Source organism: Aethalodelphis obliquidens, unplaced genomic scaffold, assembly GCF_003676395.1.
Source record: "Aethalodelphis obliquidens isolate GAN/ISIS:26980383/991018 unplaced genomic scaffold, ASM367639v1 scaffold64, whole genome shotgun sequence".
NCBI lineage: Eukaryota > Metazoa > Chordata > Mammalia > Artiodactyla > Delphinidae > Aethalodelphis > Aethalodelphis obliquidens.
In genome coordinates, this window is record NW_020838008.1 from 939,630 (window position 1) to 960,678 (window position 21,049).

The 21,049-nt window shown below is 38.0% G+C and overlaps 1 protein-coding gene across 1 annotated transcript in view; it reads right to left on the minus strand.

The window, feature by feature from the left end:
• The window catches only part of UBE2R2 (ubiquitin conjugating enzyme E2 R2), a 95,557-nt gene that overhangs the window by 23,743 nt on the left and 50,765 nt on the right, over positions 1 to 21,049 (minus strand). The window contains exon 2 of the mRNA XM_027089057.1: positions 4,234 to 4,320. Within this exon, the coding sequence (XP_026944858.1) occupies positions 4,234 to 4,320 (87 nt within the window). The remainder of the gene's footprint in view (positions 1 to 4,233; positions 4,321 to 21,049) is intronic.

The window sequence follows — 21,049 nt, forward strand, 5'->3', positions numbered from 1 at the left end:
AGGCAGAGGAAGGACAAATTGTCTCTCTTCTTGGGCTACTACATCTGAACTCCTAGTTCTTGGGTCCTGGGACTCCGGGACTCACACCAACAGCTCCCAGTCCTACGGCCTCAAAATGAATTATAATTCCAGACTTCCTGGCTCTATAGCTTGCAGAAGGCAGACTGTGGGATTTCTCAGTCTTCATAACCACGTGAGCCGATCCCTATGATAAACCTCCTCTTACATATATCTCTATATATCCTATTGGTTCTGTTTCTCTGAATACTCTCAACTGACACAGTATCTTTGCTTTTACCTGATCTTTTCTGTGTAATTTCAAAATATAATTTATAATGACAGCTTTATTGTAAAGGACCTCTTGATACACTGAGTTCTTTTCAGTTTTTGAAGCGCTGATTGTGGGTCTCATCCACTTTGCTCCTAATGGGCTATAATCCATATAAATAAATACAAAGATCATAAACTATATGTAATTAGACCCACTTTCCACTTACAGAGCCTAAATTTTACTATTCCAAAAGCAATTGCTCTGCAGACTTGGCAAAAACCTTTTAAGAGGGACTTCCCTGGTGGCACAGTGGTTAAGAATCCGCCTGCCAATGCAGGGGATATGGGCTCAAGCCCTGGTCCAGGAAGATCCCATGTGCCGCGGAGCAACTAAGCCCATGTGCCACAACTACTGAGCCTGTGTGCCACAACTACTGAGCCTGTGTGCCACAACTACTGAAGCCCGTGCACCTAGAGCCCATGCTCTGCAACAAAGAGAAGCCACCACAATAAGAAGCCCGTGCACCGCAATGAAGAGTAGACCCTGCTCTCCACAACTAGAGAAAGCCCGCACACAGCAACGAAGACCCAACGCAGCCAATAATTAATAAATAAATAAATTTAAAAAAAAAAAACCTTGTAAGAGACACCAGAGAGCAAGCTTGTGCTCTCTCTCCTCTCAAGCCACATGAAGACACAGAGATAAGCCAGGAGGAGTCTTCAGTAGAAACTATGTTTCCTAAACTGTGAGAAAGTTAATTTCTGTTGTTGTAAGCCACCGCATCTATGGTATTTATGGCAGCCGGAGTTATATTAAAACAGTAGGATCTATTTTTAATCATTATTAGAACAATAACATTTAAAAATACCATGCCCTAATGATAGTGGAATAGTAGCCAAACTGGTATATCCTTGCAGTGTCAGTGGCTACAGAGATTAGTATAATGTCTTGAGAATCATCTGAGCCTAGAATCAAGAATAACTCTTCAGAGCTAGAACCTTACGTAAAACAGTAAAATATTTTCCTACTGGCTATCAAGTATCCTAAAATACACCATCTTACTGTAACATTTATTTCATGACTACACCTGTGACATTCACCTGTAAACACTATACAGGAAAAATGATCTGTATACTCCTTCAAAAAACATCCAACATCTTTATTATTTTTTAAAAGAAAGAGCCATACTGTGTCCTACAATTCACTAGTACTAAAAGGATCATCAAATGCTAAATACTTCTGTATAATTTCCATTTAATTTTGTGGCAAAACTAAAACTATTCTAAATATTAGTCTATTACATAAAAAATTATTTAAATAAATACATACTAAGAGCAGTGAGATTCTGAGTTGCCATAGCTCTGAAGTTCACAGTGAAGAGTGTACAAAAACCTCATTTTAATACATGGTTTGTGAAGCAAATGGGCTTCATTGGTTATCTACTTCTGAGCACACAGTAACAAACATAACCAGGAAACTATTGTTGAGATCACTCAACATATTATGAAGCAAAAAGGAGTAGACTGTGCAGTATGATCATTGATGACAAGCTCATATTAAATTTCTTTTGTTCTCCGAGCTTCCCCTTGGTATTTATAAACTTCACAAATGTGGCAATGATATTAGAAATGTTAAATTAATTAAGTTCATTCATATAACACAGCAGTATTTATAACTTTTGGGGCTGCAGTAATGTGTCTGTGAATATATTTAATAAAACTGTAACCAAAACTAAAAACTTGATAAAATAAACTATTTTCTACCAAAAATAGTCCTTATGATATTTTTAATACTCATGAAGTTATTATATACAAAACCTCATCAATTCACATATTTTGGCATTTGAGTACACATTTCCTTTTGTATTTTTGTCTTGTTGCTGTTGACATTGTTGCCATTGTTCCCCCATTTCATCTCCAGTTCTATTACAAATAACTCTGCAGTAAACAATTTGGTGACCAGAGCAATCTGACATTGAGGTCCATTGTGTTTCTAGGTGACAACATAAGATGGATGAGGAGAGAGCAACTTCCTGGAATATCCCTTTGGCTAAGAACCATGAGCCCTAATGGCTAAAATCACAAATACTGACTTGGGCCCTCAAAAAGTTCAATTCTGATACTGTTTCCAGAATGTAGCAAAGTAAATTAACGTATTATTAATTTGTAAGAAGAGTCTCTTGTGACTCATTTGATTACATCAAATTTAATTTCTAACTAGGACTTAACACTTCTTTAAAAACAGAACTTTTATGGCATGGAAAACAACTGCATATTTATAAGATATGCATGTTTTATTTTACTGCTGAAATTTTTATTATGAATATGAAACCTATTTTAAAAAACAATGATCCAATGCTAAATCTTAAGAGACAGAACTAAACAGCCTAAGTGGTGAAAAAGCAGTGGAAAGTGGAGTGTATCTACCTACACCTTCTTCTGAAAGAGCTTTGAATCCTTTATTCTGTTTTTTGTTTTTCCTTTTTGCTTCTTTGTTGAGAAGGGTTTGAGAATTAGATAACTGAGATGGAAACAGGCGAATATATGGCTCTAAGGTGAATTAGTTCTCAGTAGCAAGACAAAAAAAGCTTGAGCCTTCTCACTTCTCTTTTGCTATCTAAAAAATCTATACATACCACATAGTTGGGTTTTTCTTCTTGAATTCACATTCCTTTTAAATTTTTTAAATTAATTTTTATTGGAGTATAGTTGCTTTTATACCACATAGTTCTGAAGGCAAGAATTTTTGATTATTAAATGGACAGGGACAGAAAAATATTTCTATGTGTATTAAACCCAGTTTGAACTTATGAACAGTGAATTATTTCTATAGTCTCTCCCTACAACAGGATAACTTTGTTATACAGAATAGTACAACATATTCATTGTTGTTTATTTGTACTATGATTATGTCAAATACTAAAGATACTAAAGAAAACAATATTCTGGGAACCTATTTCTGGAAATGTTACTATGCATCACCTTTTGAGCACTAGTTTATCCTGTTTTAAGAAGGAAAGAAAAATGAAGAAAATGACTGACAGAAAAAGCACGTTGTGAAAAATAATAAAGCTACCCCAGTGTGCTCATTTATAGACTGAGATCCAAATTCAGGACTATAGAGTAAGTTCTCCATCCCTTGCCTATAAGCATTTTAAAGGCTCTGTAGCTCTGTTTCTGGAGGAAAGGTGCTTGCCAATAACCACCTGACCAAAAAAAGAACTATGACTAAGGCTGCAAATTTTAAAAAACAATTTTAATGCCTGGGCCTCAGCTACAACTTCACAGCACTACTGCAATGAAAAAGATTACAGAATGGTAAAGGAGTAGACTCAAAGGATATTTTAGTGGGCCTTGACATATATCCTGAGAAACATAATGCATTGTTCCAGCATCCTTATAAATTAGCACAAAGCTAAGTACATTTCATAAAAAAAGCTACAAATTATTTTCCCAGGCATGTGGACTTGTCTAGTAGAAGAACCTAACCTTGGATTTATTCCAAAAGAGGCTCTCAACTGGTATGCAGCAACTCCTTAAAGGACACCAGTACAAATATAGTAGGATAAATTCCCACCCCTTCCTGTCCCAAAGCTGAATCTCTGATCAAAGCAACAAACAAACCCTTGCTGTGAAGCTAGAGGATAGGTACACAAATAAATTTGTATGACTTTATCTACTAAATTAAAAAAATGCAAATGTTAACAAATATGAATTATAATCTTAGCGATGAGCAGCAAAGGTTTAAAGCCTCAACCTTAAATTAACCATAATATACACTGGTATTAAAAAACCCCAATTTTTGAGCAATTCAACTACAGACTGCTAACCAAAAATGGGAAACCATGAATACTTCTCTGTGGCTACAGCATAACTACCACAGCATACTGAGCTATGGAGGCTATTTTAAAGGATATTATCTTAAATAAAACTTCAGAGAAATTCATGATAGACTTCTCTTACCTCATAAATGTTGGGGTGCCACATTTTGGTCAAGAATCTGAAGGTAGGTGGTGAATATGGGTAGTCAATAGGAAATTTAATATGCGCCTGAAAAGAAAAAGAATGAAATGCTAGTAAGATTACAGGTTATTCATCTAACTAACAATTCACCCTGATATACTCCAGCGCAACAAAACTCCTTTCTACACAGTAGACTATGGAGATTAAAATAGCTCATATATATTTTGTTAGCCCCAATGCCAGGGTTATTATTAGCATGTGTTCTAACTATCTCTTTAAATATTTATAAAAATTAATGTTAAATTGCCAAAGTTCAACAGTTATATAATTGAACACACGAATGAAAAACAGTTTAATATGTGTGTCACATTAATGGGTATATTTTATTTTAATAACAAAAAATAATTAATACAACCTTATGGTACATAATACAGAACAAAGATAATTTGTTTTACTTAACACCGTTTACCAACCAGAAGTAACAAATGCTACCATTTTGATATGGCTCCTCCAAGAGTTTTTGATGCTAATATATGCTTATCTCTTTACAAAACTTATTTTCAAAAACTTGAATGTATTTCAAGTTTTCAAAACTTATTTTCGAAAACTTGAATATATTTTATTTTATACTGTTTTTTCAATCTGTATCATATCATAAACATTTTCCTTTGTATATATGATTGTTAGTATGTGCATAATGTTCCATCATACAGATATATAGATGAACCATTAAAAGAAAAAAAACTACTTCCTTATTTTGGAACAGCTGGGTTGTTTTTCACTCTATTGCTATTGTAAATACTGCTACAGTGAATGTCCTTGGCAGTGTCCCACATTTCACATATGAAAAAATCCAGACAAATTCTCATCTAACAGTACTAGTAAAAGGGAGTGAAGAAGGGAATGAAAGAACAAGGTAAGAATAAATAAGCTAAGGACAGCAGTGAAAATGGCAGAGCCAGTAACCTCAAAAATTCTGTCTTCAGGACTTCCCCGGTGGCGCGGGAAATGTTTGGGAATCCGCCTGCCGATGCAGGGGACACAGGTTCGAGCCCTGGTCCAGGAAGGTCTCACATGCTGCAGAGCAACTAAGCCCATGCGCCACAGCTACTGAGCCTGTGCTCTAGAGCCAGCAAGCCACAACCACTGAACCTGCATGCCACAACTACTGAAGCCCACACACCTAGAGCCCGTGCTCTGCAACGAGAAGCCACCGCGATGAGAAGCCCATGCACCTCAATGAAGAGTAGCCCCTGGTCACCGCAACTAGAGAAAGCCCATGTGCAACAACAAAGACCCAACCCAGCCAAAAATAAATAAATTAAAAAAAAAACAAAAAGAAACACTAAAGGAGTCCTTCAGGCTGAAATGAAAGGACACTAGCCAGTACATGAAACAACATGAAGGAAGAGCACAAATCAAAACATAGGATAAGTATAGGATAAATATGAAAGAAACAATAAATGTACTTTTTGTTTATAACTTTTTTCCTCCTAATTTAAAAGATAATTACATAGTATAATAATTATAAATCTATTGAAAGGCAAAAAATACACAAAGAAGGAATTTGTTTACCAATAAAAAACAAAGTAAAGGGGAGGGATCAGAGTTACATAAGAGCAAAGATTCTGTACACCACTGAAATTAAGATGGTTATTAACTGAACTTAGATACAGTTATATGATGTTGATTGTAATCCCGAGGGTAACCACTAAGAAATAACTCAAAAATTCAATACCCCTTCATGACTGAAAACATCCAACAAACTAGGAATACAAGGTAAACTCCTCAACTTGAAAAAGGGAATGTAGTAAACAAAACTATAACTAACATTATACTTAGTGGTGAAGTAATTTCAGAAATAAGACAGGGATGTCCACTCTCACCACTTCTATTCAACACTATACTGGAGATGATAGTCAGGCCAGCTGGCAAGGAAATGAAATAAAACGCATCTTGGTTGGAAGGTAAGAAGCAAAGTTATTTCTATTTGCAAATTAGATAATCCTGTATATAGATTTTCAAAAGGAACCCACTAAATATATTAGAATAACAAATTCAGCAGAATTGAAAGATAAAAGATCAATATACCAGCATCAATTATATTTCTACACTGCAGCACTGAACAAACTGAAAATGAAATTAAGAAAATTCCATTTATAATAGCATCAAGGGGCTTCCCTGGTGGCGCAGTGGTTGAGAGTCCGCCTGCCGATGCAGGGGACACGGGTTTGTGCCCCGGTCCGGGAAGATCCCACATGCCGCGGAGCGGCTGGGCCCGTGAGCCATGGCCGCTGAGCCTGCACGTCCGGAGCCTGTGCTCCGCAACGGGAGAGGCCACAACAGTGAGAGGCCCGCGTACCGCAAAAAACAAAACAAAACAAAACAAAAACCTGTATAATAGCATCAAAAAGAATAAAATACTTAGGAATAAGTATAATGAAAGAAATACAAAACTTACACTCTGAGAAGTACAAAACATTTTTAAAAGAAATTAAAGACTTAAATAAATGTTAAATATCCATGATATTATATGTTCATAGATTGCAAGACTCAATACTGTTAAGATGGTAATCCTCCTCAAGCTTATCTACAGATTCAGCATCACTGTATGGAAACCCCTATTGCCTTCTTTACAGAAATGGAAAAGCTGGTACTCATGGGACCCAGAATAGCCAAAACAATCTTGAAAAATAAAAACAAAGTTAGACAACTCACACTTTCCAGTTTCAAAACACTACAAATCTATAGTGATCAAGACAGTTTGGTACTAATATAAGGCCAATTCAATGGGGGGAAAGGCCTTTTCAACAAATTGTGCTGAGACAACTGGATATTCACATGCAAAAGAATGGAGTCAAATCCTTTGAAATACACCAAAGGACTCTGTATTTAACAAGGCCTGCCTTCAGGAGAAACCAGTTACAGCCTAACTTGCTAGGATATTGTCAGAGCCTAACTGACCTAGGGAAAGAGAAATATTGGGCTAGCCGAAAGTTCGTTAGGGTTTCTCCATAACATCTTACGGAAAATACTCCAGCCCTAATATCCCACATAGGGGGTGAGGAAAAACAGAAACTCTTGAAAAGTTCACAGTCCAGAGTCAAAGCCTCATTAAAAAGACTGAAAACTAATCATAGGAGAACAGAACTCTTCCCCTTCCCCTCACACTTCACCACCATATTACTAAGGCATTTATAGCAGTTCCTTTTACCCAGTACATCACAGCTAACTAACATGAAAAAATGATAAGGCATACCTAAAGGAAAAATCACAAATGAAGAGAGAGCAATTATCACAACCAGACATGGGAAAGATGTTGGAATTATTAGACTGGGAATTTAAAACAACGATGATTAATAATTAATAGTGGACATCAAATATTGAAGGATAATTAATAGTGGACAAAGTAAACAGCATGCAAAAAGAGATAGGCAATGTAAGCAGAGAGATGGAAATCTTAAGAAAGAACCAAAGACAAATGCTAGAGATAAAAACACTGAAGAATGCCTTTGATGGGCTGAGTAAGACTGACACAGCTGAGGGAAAAAACCTCTGCACTAGAGGATATTATCAATAGAATCCTCGAAAGCAGAAAAGCAAAGAGAACAAAGACTGGGGGGGAAAAACAGAACAGAATATCCAAGGAGTGTGGGACAACTACAAGAAGTGTAAGATACATGTAATAGGAATACCTGAAAGAATAAAAGACACCATAACGAAAATGAAAAGACAACCCACAGGATGGGAGAAAATACTTGCAAATCATTTATCTGATAAGGGACATGTACCCAGAATACGTAAAGAATGCTTATAACTCAGTAATAAAGAGAAATAACTCAATTTAAAAATGAGCCCAGGGCTTCCCTGCTGGCGCAGTGGTTAAGAATCTGCCTGCCAATGCAGGGGACACGGGTTCGAGCCCTGCTCCGGGAAGATCCCACATGCCACGGAGCAACTAAGCCCGTGTGCCACAACTACTGAGCCTGCGCTCTAGAGCCCACAAGCCACAACTACTGAAGCCCACACACCTAGAGCCCTTGCTCTGCAAGAAGAGAAGCCACAGCAGTGAGAAGCCCGCACACTGCAACAAAGAGTAGCCCCCGCTTGCCTCAACTAGAGACAGCCTGAGCGCAGCAACGAAGACCCAACGGAGCCAAAAGTAAATTAATTAATTAATTAAACAAACAAACAAAATGTTTGGCCAGGATGTCATGAAATTAGAATGCTTTATACATGGCTGGAAGGGATCAAAATGGTATAGCCACTTTGAAAAACAGTCTAGCATTTCCTTGAAAGAATAAACATAGTTAACCATGTACCACGCAAGTCCACTACCAGGTATATGTCCAAGAGAAATGAAAACATTACATCCACATGAGAACTTGTACAGAAATGTTCACAGCAGCATAACAGACAAAATGTAGAATCACCCCAAATGTCCATCACCTGAGGAAATGAACAAAAGGTGGTATATATCCATACACTAGAATATTATGTGGCAGTTAAAAGGAATGAAGTACTGGACTTCCCTGGTGGTCCAGTGGTAAACAATCCGCTTTACAATGCTTACAACGCAGGGGACGCGGGTTCCATCCCTGGTCAGGGAACTAAGATCCCATATGCCCCAGGGCAACTAAGCCTGTGAACCACAACTACTGAGCTCATGCGCCTCAACTAGAGAGCCTGTGCGCCGCAAACTACAGAGCCCACGTGCCCTGGAGCCTGCGCACAACTAGAGAAGAGAGAACCCACACACCACAACTAGAGAAGCCCAAGCGCCACAACTAGAGAAGAGAAAATCTGCATGCCACAACTAGAGAGCAGCCTGTGCACTGCAACGAAGAGCCCACATGCTGCAACTAAGACCCGATGCAGCCAAAAATAAATAATAAATAAATCTTTAAAAATAAATAAAAATTAAAGCAAACAAAAAACTGGAGTCCAAAAGCAGTCACACCCCAATAGCAACAAGAATACTCAGTTCCTCAGATCTTGGTTTCAAAATACCATTTTCTAATAAAAAGAAACAAGGCTCTTTGGAGAAATACTTGATTCTACATGTGGGGCAAGGAAAATACAAGATGAGCATGGAGCATCTTATAGTGCCTGAAAGTAAGGAAATGCTAAAGAAAAAATATGGAGGCATGTCAAAAACAAACAAAAAAAAGCAAACAACAACAAAAAGCCATAGGAGCCAACCTGAAAGAGCCCCTGCTGGCCAAAAGTAAAGCAATTCATAGTACTGGATGATAACCCAAGGTATAAAATAAATATAAATGAGTGCATTTTGGTATAAATTATTGAATGAAAAAATACTGGGGAAGGGACAAATCTTCCTCACAGCATATATTATCTTCCTCCAGATAATATATGTAGATATATCCCATTAAGGAGGTGGAGTTTAATTCCCCTCCCCACAAGTGTGGGCAGGGCTGAATGACTCACTTCCTAAGAATATGGAAAGGAAGACATACTAACTTTATAATAGAGAAAGCTGGCAGACAACACCTTAACCAAGTGATCAAGGTTAACATCAGTGGTGTTAAGTCGCTGAAATCATGACCTCCCTCATAAGATGTGCTGAGAAACGCAGCTCATCTCTGTGGTGCTCTTACCCCAAAACCCATAACCCAGTCTGATCATGAGACAAACATCAGACAAACCCAAATGGAGGGACATTCTACACAATACCCAACCACTTCTTTTCAAAACTATGAAGGTCATGAAAAACAAAGAAAGATGGGGAAACCATCAAATATTGAAGGAAACTAAGGAGACATCACAACTAAATGCAATCAGTATTCTGAATTGTATACAGGAATAATAAAAGGACATTAGGGGTGGTAGGGGAGAACTGAGCATGACTGCTAATAGATATGAGGTTTCTTTTGGAGGTGATGAAATAAACTGGAGTTAGATGGTGGTGATGGCTGTATGACCTGGTGAATAAAAAACCACTGAATTGTACACTTTGAAAGCCTACAAAGTATTGGTACCATGGTTAGGTGTTGTCTGAGTAGGTCCCTGGGTGGATAAAAGCAAAGGAAATAGCAAGGCACCAGGTGCAAAGAATGTGGAGTGGTCAGGTATGGCTAGTGGGATGCCTGGTGGTAACTACAGGAGATAGAAGACTGGATGAAGGTAGACTGAAGCCTTGTTTAGGTGTTTTAGTGGGAAACTACATAAAGTCAGAAAATCAGGGACTTCCCTGGTGGCGCAGTGGTTAAGAATCCGCCTGCCAATTCAGGGGACACAGGTTCAAGCCCTGGTCCAGGAAGATCCCACATGCCGCAGAGCAACTAAGCCCGTAGGTCACAACTACTGAGCCCGTGCGCCTAGAGTCCATGCTCCGCAACAAGAGAAGCCACTGCAATGAGAAGCACGTGAACCGAAAGAGTAGTCCCTGCTTGCCACGACTGCAGAAAACCCGCGCACAGCAATGAAGACCCTACACAACCATAAATAAATAAATTAATTTAAAAAAAAAAGAAATGAAAATCAAAGGCAAGACGTCTATTTTAGAATAAATGACTCTATGACAGCACTGTAAAAGATGGATTGAATGGGATAAAAGACAGAAGTTAGGAGTGGTTTCCTATCTTTTTCATTTAATCAGCCTCATCTCCAGAATATGCATATACTTTAGAAAGCTTCAGTAATGATGACATAGTTATATAATGCATATCTGAATAAAACAGGATTGTAAAAATTTCCATACAAAATTGGAACTCTGATCGTTGAAAATGTAACCTCCTTTAACATATTTCTATGGGAAATTAGATTATCCTTTCTAAAAATAATCAATAAAATTTAGTATTGTTAGTCAAATCTTTAGGTCCCCAAAAAACGTCCTCCTAGACTACTAACTATATTAAAAGAAATCTTTACAGAGTAACTAGGAATGGTTGCACGAAAATTTATAAAGAACATGCACCAATATGAAAGAGTAGTAAAAGAACATCCACTCGGGCTTCCCTGGTGGCGCAGTGGTTGAGAGTCCGCCTGCCGATGCAGGGGACACGGGTTCGTGCCCCGGTCTGGGAGGATCCCACATGCCGCGGAGCAGCTGGGCCCGTGAGCCGTGGCCGCTGAGCCGGCGCCTCCGGAGCCTGTGCTCCGCAACGGGAGAGGCCACAACAGCGAGAGGCCCGCATACCGCAAAAAAAAAAAAAAAGAAAAAAAAGAACATCCACTCAAGAAGCTAGACTGCCTGGGTTTGAATCCTGGCTCTGCCATTCATTAGCTGTTTTTTGAAGTTATTTGTGTCTCCAGTTTCCTCATCAGTAAAATAAGGCTTATAGTACTTATTAAACAGCTTGGTATGAGAATTAAATGAGTCAATGCTTGTGTAAAATGCATTAGAACAGTGTTTAACATATAATAAAAGATATGTAAGAGTTTTGTTTAAAAACTGCAAATTAAACTGGCAGAGGTTATGTCAGAAAACCTTCTTTAATAAAAAGCGTCTTTTATAGACTGCTCATTTTCGCTTTGTTTTATTGCTTTTACTTACCTGCCTTTTGATTATAACACTACCAGCTTTAGAAAAGACAACTAGAGAGATTCTTCCCAACCTAAGAACTTGAATCTTACGGAACCAGTTTTCTAAGAGCTTTACAAATCTTAATTACTTTTTACTTAAATATAATTAATAAACATTAATTACTTACTATTGTTAATTGGGTTTCTATATTTTCTGTAAGCATCTAATAATATTTTGAGCTTTTATCTGTATCTCTGTACCTTGAACCCTACTTATTGCCACAAAATTTTTAAAAGTAGCATCTCCAGAATAAAGTCAAAAACTATTTTTGATTTTTAAAAGTATCATGCCTGGGAGTTCCCTGGCGGTCCAATGGTTAGGACTCAGCGCTTTCACTGCCGTGGCCCAGGTTCAATCCCTGGTCGGGGAGTTAAGCCACGTGGCGCAGCTGGGGGAAAAAAAAAAAGATGTATCATGCCTGAATTATGCTTATGTTACAACTGAAAAAGGTAACATTGGGTGGTGTACCCCTGTAAGGCTACTTAAAATTGTTATAAGAACTCCTTCAATGGAATTTACAATCCTAAAGAATTTAGCTGAAGTTAAAATCAAGGGGAATATTCTGCTACAGTGCTTCCCTGAGATTATTCAGTTTTACCACTATTACTTTTTTTCAGAATCTTATTAATAATTTAAACATATTATATCATATTTATGTTCACCCATAATCATATCGGTGAAAATTTTTTAAGTTTAATTAAGTATAAAACTTGCTCTTATCCATTTCCAATCCGTAAATCTTAGGATGTGATTTGAACAAACTATAAACTTATTTATAAGTTTATAACAAGAAACAAGGGAAATGTGAACACTGACTGGATATTAAGGAATTAACTTTTTCAGCTGTAATAATAGCATTGTGGTTACTTTTTTAAAGGAGGCCCTTATATTTTAGAAATACATTCTGAAATATTCACAAGTGAAATGATATGTTGTCTGAAATCAGTTACAAAATAATGTGAAGAGGAGTAGATAAGGTATAGATTAAACATATTTGCTATGAGTTAATCATGGATGCTGAGTGATGGGTACACAAAGAGTTTACTGTACTCCTATTTCTAATTTCATATTATGGAAAATTTCAAACATACAAAAAGCTTAAGAAATGAGATGACTAATATACAATTATTCTTTTTTTTTTTTTTTTTGTGGTACGCGGGCCTCTCACTGCTGTGGCCTCTCCCGTTGCGGAGCACAGGCTCCGGACGCGCAGGCCCAGTGGCCGTGGCCCACGGGCACAGCCGCTCCGCGGCATGCGGGATCCTCCCAGACCGGGGCACGAACCCGCGTCCCCTGCATCGGCAGGCGGACTCTCAACCACTGCGCCACCAGGAAAGCCCTACAATTATTTTTTTAAAGCATTACAGTGCTTTGCATAACTAGCATAATCATACCATTATGATAGCAATAGATGCCATTATTTTTTTTTTTATTTTTATTTTTTTTGCGGTACGCGGGCATCTCACTGTTGTGGCCTCTCCCGTTGCGGAGCACAGGCTCCGGACACGCAGGCTCAGCGGCCATGGCTCACGGGCCCAGCCGCTCCGCGGCATGTGGGATCCTCCCGGACCGGGGCACAAACCCGTGTCCCCTGCATCGGCAGGTGGACTCTCAACCACTGCGCCACCAGGGAAGCCCAGATGCCACTATTAACCACGTGAACATGATGGAACTTGGCAAGGTGATAATAAAGTTCATGTGAAAGAGAAAATACTTGAAAATAATACTGTTTTTGATAAAAACCAGTAACAGGGAGGGGTTCACACTAGCAGATAGAAAAACATCCTACAGAGATACTATTAAAGGAGGAGACTACACACAGATCAATGATATAGAATAAGTTATTCAGAAAACAATAAAGGCAACATTTCAAATAAGTAAGAGAAAGATTCAAATGTTGGGGGAAATGACTCTTCCTTTGGATAAAGGGGTAAAGATGCTTATAGACACTTGAAAAGAAAATCAGATTTTACTTTCAAGGAGAAAAAGATCAAACCTCATCTTCAAGAAGAATCAACAACAGTGGTGAAGAACTGGACAATCCTTGATCTCCAAGAGTAAAAAGGAGTTCATATGCTAGTAGCAAAAGATAGATTGTTCTGTTGCCACAGTAACAAAGAGCCACCAGAATGAGTTTTTTAAAATGAAGTATAGTTGATTTATAATGTTTTGTTAATTTCTGCTGTACAACAAAGTGATTCAGTTACATATATGTATATACACATACATTCTTTTTTTATATTCTTTTCCATTATGGTTTATCACAGGACACTGAATATAGTTCCCTGTGCTATACATACAGTAGGACCTTGTTTTTATCCATTCTATATATAATCAGAATCAGTTTTAAATTGCTTAAACAATACCTGACAGTTCTGTAGGCATGGAACAAGAACCAACTTTAAACCCATTTAAACAACTTTTTTGGTGAGTATGTTTTGGCCAGCCAACCTATCAGTAACGGTCCCTTGTTTCTGAAAGCCAGCCAACTGGGAACACACTCCTGCCAATGAACACACTTCTGAATACCAACCAATCAGTAATGGTCTCAGCCAAGTACCCATGCTTCCACAGCTGATGCCAACCCCACAAAGACTGTGAAAAATCCACCAATCCTTAAACTTCACACTTCTCAAAAACCCTATAATAAGATCAGCAGTCTGCTCTATGTGTAGAGACTGTGATTTGACCAGCAAAACTCTCTTAAGTAAGCAATAAACTCAGCTTTGTGATTTTTGGTTTAAGTACTGAAGAGTGGTCTTTTACACCTTTTACAAATTTATTCATGAAGTACAGTTTTAAATTTCATATATGACTGTACCAAGAAATATGGGAAATAAATCTGAAAAGTCACACCTTAAAACATACAAATTGTTTAACAAGTAATTTAGACTCTGACTCTTTTTTAAGGCAGCTCCTTATATCTTTCTTGACTAACCTGCAAACGCCTAAGAAGTATCTCCAAAATATTTTCTGTACCATTACCACATATGCTTTCTCTAAAATGCTCAGGTTACTCCTAAGTGTACCCTTAATGAAATCACTGAACTCACCAGACATCTATGTTTAGTTATTCACACACTGAGCATTTATGTTAATGTTCTCATTTATTCAATCATTCAACATATCACTGTTGAAAACCAATGATACTGGGACTTCCCTGGTGGCACAGTGGCTAAGAATCCACCTGCCAATGCAGGGGACATGGGTTTGAGCCCTGGTCCGGGAAAATCCCACCTGCCGTGGAGCAACTAAGCCTGTGTGCCGCTACTGAGCCTGCACTCTAGAGCCTGCGAGCCACAACTACTGAAACCGTGAGCCACAACTACTGAGCCCGCAAGCCACAACTACTGAAGCCCTCGCGCCTAGAGGCCGTGTTGGGCAACAAAGAGAAGCCGCAGCAATGAGAAGCCCGCGTACCGCAACAAAGAGTAGCCCCCGCTCTCCACAACTAGAGGAAGCCCACGCACAGCAACAAAGACACAATGCAGCCATAAATAAATAAATAAATAAATAAAACAAAGTATGTACTAAATGGCAGGCACTGGGTTAAATGCTTCATATGCATCATTTCATTTCATCACTCAGTTGTAAAATTAAAAGGTGAGATGCATGTACAGCCACAAATTGCAGATGACTTTTAACTTAGGAAGAGATTATCTTCCAGTCCATATTGCTGACTACCAAGAAGCATCTCCGCAATGTTTATCATTTTGTCTAACCATGTATTTACTGGGCTTCACCAATTCCACTGTCTCCTCATGCTCTAGCTTTTCTGTCCATTCTTTCTTATACTCCTTAGCTCCTCTCATCTTCTTTTTAACTTAATGTGCTCTCATTATAACTTTTCCCTGTTTCTTTAAAGAATACTTTTCTTCTTTGAAGAATCTTCTCCCCAGATGTGACACATTACAAAAACCAAAAACTTCTGGGCAAAGAAAAAGAAACACTAAAATGCATAACACCAAAAACTAATTTAGATAACATTAATATATGGAAATGAAGTATACATCAGCTTAGGACAAAATTTTGCTAACCCAGTGTGCAACATTAAAGTAATTTTGTTATCCCACTAAGTATTTTCATATGGAATTTCAGCTATAACATAACAGAAAACAAATATGAATAGAGAAATATATTCTAATTATTCCTGCTACCTGACTATTAATATGAGTAAGTTAAGAAAAAGCTTCCCAGTCCTAAACACAACTATATTTGGTAATAGGTCAGCTGACAACAAATGTAGAGTTGCTGTTGCATTTGGATTAGTGCCTGAAGATAGTGTGAAATGAGGATACTCCCACTGCTGAGTTTTTCTGCTATGTCATCAGCTCACATCTGCTATTGGATATGTTTCCAACATGACAGCAAAAGCAATCAAAACATGTTTTCTTATTAACTTGCTGCAAGTTTCAAAAGTCTGCCAACCACCAGTACAAACTCAAATAGTTCATTAACAATATGTAATTAATATACTGAATAGCTATACCTAGTGATGCTATAATATGTGCCACAGGCTTTAAAGTCAAGAAATTATGTCTTTATGGATTACAAATCTCAATATAAAAAGTTAATTTAGAATTACTATAATACTTAATATAATTATTCTAAAGTTAAGATGAAATATAAATAACAGGAAATCCCTGATGCTCCTACTGGACTCTTTTTTTGGCTGCACCATGGGGCATGTGGGATCCTAGTTCCCTGACCAGGGTTCAAATTGGTGTCCCTTGCAGTGGAAGCACGGAGTCCTAACCACTGGACCACCAGGGAAGTCCCCTGGACTCTTAAACTTCTGACAATTAAGGAGAAGTAACTCTCAGTATTAATAAATACTCATAGTCCTCTATTTTTTTAACAGAATAATATAAAAATGTTTCTTTCAGCTTAGAAAGTAAAGCCTTTTTGTTCCCAAGATACACTACTAGGTTACAAGACGTACCATACGCTATAGTTACTGACTGTTATTGGTACAAGGCTAGACAAACAGACAAATGGTACAGAAAAGAGGATCCAAAAACAGATATATATAGAGTCACCTAGTTTACAATGAAAACAACACTACAGTTCAGTGGGTGACAGGATAGTGTTTTCAATAAATGGTACTACAGCAACTGGATATCCACAAAGAAAAATTAACCTTGACCCTTGTCTCACATCATTTACAGATAGATCACAGATCTAACTGCAAAACTAGAACTATAAAGGTTTCTAAATGAAAACATAAAAGAATATCTTCACGCTGGAATTCCTAACCAGAGCAATTAGACAAGAAAAAAGAAATAAAAGGCACCCAAATTTCCAAATTAGAAAAAATTATGTTTGCAGACATGATCTTATAAATAGAAAACCCTGAAGATTCCACACAAAACAAAAACCGTTACAACTAATAAACAAATTTAGCAATATTGCAAGATGTAAAAATCACATGCAAAAAAAAAAGTATTACAGGGCTTCCCTGGTGGCGCAGTGGTTGAGAGTCCGCCTGCCGATGCAGGGGACATGAGTTCGTGCCCCGGTCCGGGAGGATCCCACATGCCACGGAGCGGCTGGGCCCGTAAGCCATGGCCGCTGAGCCTGCGCGTCCGGAGCCTGTGCTCCGCGATGGGAGAGGCCACAACAGTGAGAGGCCCACGTACCACACACACACAAAAAAAGTATACAATAGCAATGAATTCAAAGAGGAAATTAAGCAAATAATTCTGTTTACAATAATATCAGCAAGAATAAAATATTTAGGTATAGGGAATTCCCTGGCGATCCACTAGTTAGGGCTCTGCGCTTCCACTGTAAGGGGGCACGGGTTCAATCCCCGTTTGGGGAATTAAGATCTCGCATGCCCCACAGCACAGCCAAAAAAATAAATAAATAAAAGGAAGAAATAAAATGTATGCTGTACGATGCTCTATTCTCACATGTTGTTTTTTGTTTGTCTGTTTGTTTGTTTTTTGCGGTACGCGGGCCTCTCACTGTTGTAGCCTCTCCCGTTGCGGAGCACAGGCTCTGGACGCGCGGGCTCAGCGGCCATGGCTCACGGGCCCAGCCACTCCGCGGCATGTGGGATCCTCCCAGACCGGGGCACGAACCCGTGTCCCCTGCATCGGCAGGCAGACTCTCAACCACTGCGCCACCAGGGAAGCCCCTCTCACATGTATTTTTGTAATAAAGTATTTATATAAAAAAAGAGAATAAAATACTTAGGCATTACGTTAACCAAAGGTGAAAGACTTATACACTGACAACTACAAAACACTGTTGAAAGAAATTAAAGATGACACAAACAAATGGAAAGACAACCCATGTTCATGGGGTTGGAAGACTTAATACTGTTAAGCTGTCAATACTACCGAAAGCGATCTACAGATTCGATACAATCCTTATCAAAATCCCAATTATGATTTTTGCAGAAATAGAAAAAGTCATCCTAAAATTCATATGGAACCTCAAGGGACTCCAAACAGCTAAAACAATGTTGCAAAAGAAGAACAAAGTTTGGAGGTCTCATACTTCCTGATATCAAAACTTAATATAAAGCTACAGTAATCAAGACAATGCGATACTTGCATAAAGACATATACATTGATGGAACACAATAGAAAGCCCAAAAATAAACTCTCACTTATATGATCGAATAATTTTTTACAAGGGTGCCAAGACCATTCAATGGGGAAGGTACAATCTTTTCAACAAATGATAGAAAAACTGGGTATCTATATGGAAAAGAATGAAATTGGACCCTTACCTTACACCATATATGAATATTAACTCAAAATGGACCATAGACCTAAATATAACACGTAAATTTATAAAACTCTTAGAAGAAAATGGGAAGAGCTTCATGACACTCAGTTTGGCAATGATTTCTAGGACATGACATCAAAAGCACAGCAACAAAAGAAAAAAATGTAAATTGGCCTATATCAAAATTAAAAATGTTTATGTATCAAATGACACTATCGAGGGACTTTCCTGGTGGTCCAGTGGTTAAGAACCCACCTTCCAATACAGGGGACATGGGTTCTATCCCTGGTTGGGGAAATAAGATCCCACATGCCACAGGGCAACTAAGCCCGCACACCGCAACTACTGAGCCTGCGCGTCACAACTAGAGAAAAGCCTGTGCGCCATGAAAGATCCCACATGCCATAACAAAGATCCCACATGCCACAACTAAGACCCAACGCAGCCAAATAAAAATAAATAAATAAATAAATGTTTCATCAAATGACACTATCAACAGAGTGAAAAGGCAACCCACAGGAGAAAATATCTGCAAATCATATATCTGATGAGGGATTAATATCCAAAATATATATAGTGAACTACATACAACTCAACAACAACAGGATTAAAAATCAGACAAAAGACAAGTAGACATTTCTCCAAAGAAAATTTACAAATGGCCAATAAGCACACGAAAAGATGCTCAACAGCAACAGTCATTAAGGAAACATAATGACTAAACCACAAAACCACAATGAGATACCACTTTACAGCCATTAGGATGACTATTAACAAATCAAAACAAAATAAATGTTGGTGAGGATGTGGAGAAACTGGAAACACTTTTCATGCAGTGCTGGTAGAAATGTAAAATGGTGCAGCCACTATGGAAAACAATAGGGTGGTTCCTTAAAAAATTAAAAATAGAATTACCATATGATTCAGCAATTCCACTTCTAGGTATACACCCAAAAGAATCAAAAGCAGAGTCTCAAACAGATATTTGCACACCTGTAGTCATAGCAGCTTATTCATAACAGCAAATGGTGAAAGCAACCCAGGAATCCACCAATGGAAAAATGGATAAACAAAATGTGATATATACACAGAATGGAATATTTAGCCTCTAAAAGGAAGGAAATTCTGACACATGCTACGAACATGGAGAACCCTGGAAGGTATTATGCTAAGTTAAGCCAGTCATAAAAGGACATAGAGCTGGAAGAGGGGCAGGGGGTAAAGAGTTATTATTTAATGGTTCAGTTTGAAAAGATGTCAGAAGTTCTGGAGAAGGATGGTGGTGATGGTTACACAACAACATGAATGTACTTACAATTCCACTGAACTGTACACTTCGATATATTTTATCACACACACACACACACACACAGAGAATATCTTCATGACACTGCAGAAGACAAATGTTCTTAAATAAGACACAAAAGGCACTAACCACAAAAGAAAACATTGATAAATCTGACTCCATTAAAACTAAGAACTTCTGGTTCATCAAAAGACATCATTGGGCTTCCCTGGTGGCGCAGTGGTTGAGAGTCCGCCTGCCAATGCAGGGGACACGGGTTCGTGCCCCAGTCCGGGAAGATCCCACATGAGCCATGGCCTCTGAGCCTGCGCATGTTCAGAGCCTGTGCTCCGCAATGGGAGAGGCCACAACAGTGAGAGGCCCGCATACCACAAACAAACAAACAAAAAAAAAAAAAAAACAAAAAGACATCATTAAGACAGGGAACAAGCACAAGTAGAAGAAGATAATTCACAATACATATATCCAACAAATGATCTGTACCCAGAGTATATGAAGAACTCCTGCAAATTAATAAGAAAAAGACAAAAGAATAAAAATGGGCAAAAGACTTAAACAGGCACACCATAAAAGAGAATATCGAAATGCCAAGAGTAAAATAAAAAATAAAGATAGATATTCAACTCCATTAGTCATTAGAGAAGTGCAAATGTAAAACACAATACTTAAAATGAAACAGACTGGCAAGGCAATGATGCAGAAAAACAATAACTCTCACACAGTCCTTGTGGGAATATAAACCACTTTAGAAAACTGTTGGTATCTACTACAGCTGTTCATATGTATACCCTATGACTCAGAAATTCCATTCCTAAATATATATACCCAACAGAAAGATATATATTTTTACCAAAATACATGCACTGGAAGGTTCATAGTAGGAATATTCATATAGACAAAAATCTGAAACTACCCAAGTGGCCATCAACAGGAGAATGGGTAAAGTGAAATAGTCATGTAATAGAATACTATATAGCAATGAGAAGGAGTGATCTACAACTACACAATAATGATTTGGTTAAATCACAGAAATGTAACTTTGAGAGAAAGAAGCCAGACACAAAATAGACTGATACTGTATAAATCTATTCATAATAAAATTCAAGAACAGGCAAGACTAATTTATGCTTTTAGAAATTAGGATTATCCCAGGTAGTGGGAGGACAGTTCTGTAAGGAAGCACGAAAAAGGGCTCTTGGAGTGCTGGTAATATATATATATAT